General features: G+C 35.1%; 1 protein-coding gene across 1 annotated transcript in view; it reads right to left on the minus strand.

The window, feature by feature from the left end:
• Window positions 1-5,000, minus strand: part of LOC125039104 (hematopoietic prostaglandin D synthase-like) — a 23,367-nt gene that overhangs the window by 1,695 nt on the left and 16,672 nt on the right. Inside the window, exons 2-3 of the mRNA XM_047632838.1 lie at window positions 1,528-1,669; window positions 800-980 (exon numbers count right to left, since the gene is read on the minus strand). Of these exons, the coding sequence (XP_047488794.1) occupies window positions 800-980; window positions 1,528-1,660 (314 nt within the window). The 5' untranslated portion in view covers window positions 1,661-1,669. The remainder of the gene's footprint in view (window positions 1-799; window positions 981-1,527; window positions 1,670-5,000) is intronic.

Consider the following 5,000-nt stretch of genomic DNA (forward strand, 5'->3'; position numbering starts at 1 on the left):
AGAGAGAGAGAGACAGAGAGCGAGAGAGAGGAGAGAGAGACAGAGACAGAGAGAGAGAGAGAGAGAGAGAGAGAGAGGGAGAGAGAGAGAGAGGAGAGAGAGGAAGAAAGAAAGAAAGAGAGAGAACATGCCACGGCTATATTCATTAGATGAGCAAACAATTATGTAATCATTCCAGTAAGGTCTACAAGGTGACTCCAGACAAGCCATCGATCAGACAGAAAGCTAATCAGTCTCCAAGATAGTCTCATCATGAATACAAACACAATAATGGACGTAAACAGACAGAAGTAGACGAGAAAAAAATAATAAGTTGTAGAAGGAAATACATAAGAAAAAAAGGAAGAAAATAAAAAGAGGAAGAAGAAAACAAAGAAAATGAGGAACAAAAGACAAAGAGAAAGAAGAAAAGGAAAAAGAAAAAACAAAAAGAAAAAAAGAAAATGAGGAACAAAAGACAAAAAGAAAGAAGAAAAGGAAAAAGAAAAAAACAAAAAGAAAAAAAGAAAAAAATGAAGAAGGAAATACAAAAGAAAAAAGGAAGACATCTTTAAAAAGCAAGGAAAGAAAAAGGAAAAAGAGAATTAGAGGAAGAAATTTTAAAAAATGAAGAGAAAAAAAAAGGAAAGAAAGAAAAAAGAGAGTTGAAGAAGGAAACAAAAAAAAAAAAGAGAAAAAAAAAAGAAAAGGAGAGCAAGACAAACAAAAGCAAAGGAAGAAAAAACAAAAGGCATGTACAAAAAAATAAAAAATGAAGCCCACCCCAAATGCAACCGAAAAACACACCAAAACAGCTTACTTGCTATACACTTTCTCCATCACGTCCCGGACCGTATCGACCAGGGCGTCACAGTAGGCAGCATCAAGGTTATCCTCGGGCACGAGTCCTGCCTCCTTGGCGATGAAGCGGGCGATGGCCTGCGACTGCGGCAGCGGCCTCTCGTCCACCATCAGGACGGGCAACTTTCCGCCGGGGATCGCTGCGGCAACACAGGGCGGGGCAGAGGTCAGAGTTGGGAATAATAGAAAAAAAAAAAAAAATTATATTGTTGGTGACGAAGGTTTTTTTTTTTTTTTTTTTTTTTTTGCGATAGAAGCTTTATTTAGGGGGTATTTTTTTTTTTAGTGATAGAAGTTAGTTTGTGTTTGGGTCTTTCAGATACTAAGGGTTAAACAAAATTTAATTCATATATCCATTTGTTATTAACAGGCTATACGACATCTTGCTTATAGAATTGAAAATTCCGATTTAGTAAAAGAAATGTTCTAATTCGTTGATATCATTTCCATTTTCATCAATATATTAACTACCATCGTCATCACTGACATCATAAACCCAACGAATATATCACCATAAACCTAGACAATTTATCATCATAAATCCAGGCCATTTATCATCACAAACCTAGCCAACTCATCATCATAAACCTAACCCTTTATTATCATCCGCCCCACCATTTATCACCACCATCCTTATCAATATCACTAACCCCCCCAAAAAATAAGATTATCACCACGATCCCTTACAGCTCTTGCGGTCCGACCAGTCCTCCTTCTCGATGCGCTCGTCGTTGAAGGGGATGTCGGCGTAGGTGAACATCCACCTGATGGGCTCGGCGGACCCGCGGGCGTTGAAGTAGATCAGTGTGAAGTCTGGCATTTTTGCTGGCTGGGGAAATAAGCAGAACTTGTTCATGAGCGGAAGAATAAACATTTGAGTTTGTTGGTGTGATAGGAGAAAAGGCAAAAAAAGCTTATTAGAAGAATAAGGCATAAGACAGTGAATAGCTAAAAATCTGTAAATGCGTTATTACAATGGGGAAATATAATTACAATAAACAAAACAGATTTATTTAGAACAGTCCGACAGAAGTATATTCGAAATTCGCGTAATAAAAAATTCAGCCGTTTTTTCCTTACCTTCCTAATAAACTCGATTACATATATATATATATATATATATATATATATATATATATATATATATATATATTTATATATATATTTTTTTTTTTTTTTTTTTTTTCTTTTTTTTTTTTTCTTTTTTTTTTTTTTTATCAACATGGATAGTATGTTCAGAATTAATGGAATGCTTATATTATCATCGACAGGGTTAATTTTAGATGCATTTTGGTAGACAATGTCTTACAAACCATTTGCCGGGAAGAGGAAAATATAGGAAATACATATTGAAAAGAAAAAAGTCCAATGTACCATGTATTCATGCCCAGTGCTAGCTTTAGGTTAAGACGCAGAATACCAGTTATTAAAGTGTTAAGACCAGAGTAAGGATGAACAGTAGGAGTGAGAAGAAGGGGAGAAATAAATATGAATATATATTCATAAAATAAACACACAATGGCCCATGCAAAAACAAGCGAATGCAGCTGATCTAATAAAGGTCACGAGTTTTAATCTAGCCCGTCCGAGTTAAGGGAAAAAAAAAAAAATCCTTTCTAAGCAACGTGCAAATCAAAATTAAACACGCGATAGTTTTCCTTTGCAGAGGATTCAGTATTTTTTTTTTTTTTTCAAACAAAAACAAATACTATTTAGATCTATTACAACTATTATTATGTCTTTTTTATTATTATTATTATAAATGTTACGTTACCTCTGCAGTTCCCAGATGTTTACGTTGCGTTTTATCATCATTATCCCTCCAATCGCGTGTTATCTCTGGCTTGATATCGCTATAATGACGGATGAGCTTAGGCAATTTCGTTGACATTTCTATGTGTCGCTCTCCTCTTTTCCTCTTCTGTGCACCAGAGAGATGTCTTGGAGTCATGATGTTTCAAAAAAGGTAATATAATCGAACTCGAGATAAGAAATATACTTGAAGGTGAACATTATCGATCAAAATCTGTTAAAGAAAGTAGTGGTCAGTGTTTCCACTTTCTAAAAAAGAAAAAAAAAACTCGTAAACCTGACCATTATTCCAAGTCTAATAAATTATTCATCAGCAATCAACCTGGTTATTTTTGTTTTTAGTAGTCTGCATGGTATGCACAGTTTAAGTATTTAGCTAACCATTAACTGGAAATGTAGATATCAAATATAGTTAGCTATTATTTGAAAAAAAAAAAAAAAAAATCTAATGTTCTTAAATCGAGATATCGAAAAAATATAATAAGAAAATGTTATCATTGGACTTCATGCAGAAAAGAAAACGACAAAAGGCGCCAATTAGACAGTGGTTCTTGACCGTTTTAACACAGCGTCCACGTCAGTAGTCCCACTTTTCAAATCTTTGGCTAAATTATTAAAAAGAAAAGAAACTATTAGGTGTAGTAGTAAGTGGAAATTAAACGCCATACTTTAAATGTTCTTTGCGATATTATGCAGAACGCTGGTTTAAGAATTTGAAATATGATTTTAAAGATTCCCACCTTTTCCCTCCGCGCTGCCCCCCCCCCCCCCCCCTCCTTCTTCCAGGAAAATTACCTCTTCCCCCAATTTAAAATATCTATGACTAATACGTTTCACAGATTGAATTATAAGTCGGTCTGATGTAAATGTCTGAAATTTCCCTGAGAATTATTATCTGTAAATAGCGTAGTTTGTTTAGTTTTGCTGAAAGCCGAAAATATGTAGTTCTAGGCATAATAAACTGAGATTAAGGGCAGGACTGTTAAACCGGGAATACAAAATTACAGATGTACTTCATGTATAATGTAGGGAAGGATGGAGAATTGAAAGGGTATGTGAAAGAGAGGGAGAGAGAGAGAGAGAGAGAGAGAGAGAGAGAGAGAGAGAGGCAGAGAGACAGAGAGAAAGAGAGAGAGACAGACAGACAGACAGATACACAAGAACAAACAGAGAGACAAGTACGAACAGATTCAGATAAACACAAAAAATCAGAAAGAATCAGACAGACAAACAAAGTTCAGACAGACAGACATAGAGGAACTTCAACACGACATCTGGGCTGATTTAATCCGCTTGAATTCGTTTACTGTTTCCAATTATGTTAAACTTATACCAAAATAACACATACAAGAACAATAATGGTGTTGAAGGTGTCCTTATCAGTTATGATAATAAGGATGAAAAGAATTATAGTAATAATGATGATAATATTGATAATCATAGTACTGATGAGGACAATATTGACGATTATAGTAATAACGATGATAATATTGATAATCATAGTAATAAGGATGATAATGAAAGTAATATTAGCACTACTAATACTAACTATAATGATAAAGACAGTAATGATAATGATAATAGTATTTATAATAATGATAATGATATTAAAGATAATAATAATAATGATATTCAAAATATTATTGATAATGATTTTCAAAACAATAATGATAATGCTATTGATGATAATAATGCCGATAAAACGCAGCTATTTTCGCTCTCCTCAGATGTTCTCATCAGAGCATCGCGATTTGTAAAAGTAAAGAAAAAAACTCGAGAAAACAGCAGTACGATTTTTGAATAACGAGTTGCCAGTTACGTAATTCCATCGTCGCAAATTTTCATCGGATTCCGTTCTCCGTTGCATTCATTTGCATGCATTGGATTTGACCTTCGTGACCCGATATTGCATGTTCAATACTTGGTGTGGCCTCCGCTTGAATAATATCTCAATGTAGTGAGAAATTCAACCGTGTTAGCGAGTGAGATTAATGTTTTATAAATTTTCGTTTTAAGTGCATAGAAACCGCACGCACGCAAAGAAAGTGAGAGAGAGAGAGAGAGAGAGAGAGAGAGAGAGAGAGAGAGAGTGTGTGTGTGTGTGTGTGTGTGTGTGTGTGTGTGTGTGTGTGTGTGTGTGTGTGTGTGTGTGTGTGTGTGTGTGTGTGAGAAAGAGGGAGAGAGCGAGAGCGAGAGAGAGAGAGAGAGAGAGAGAGAGAGAGAGAGAGAGAGAGAAATACAGACAGACAGACAGACACAAACAGACAGATAGAGACAGACACAGACAGACAATAAAACAGATATAAATGAACAAACATACAAACACAAATCCACACACATACACACAC

This window comes from Penaeus chinensis, chromosome 26 (assembly GCF_019202785.1).
Source record: "Penaeus chinensis breed Huanghai No. 1 chromosome 26, ASM1920278v2, whole genome shotgun sequence".
Taxonomy (NCBI): Eukaryota; Metazoa; Arthropoda; class Malacostraca; order Decapoda; family Penaeidae; genus Penaeus; species Penaeus chinensis.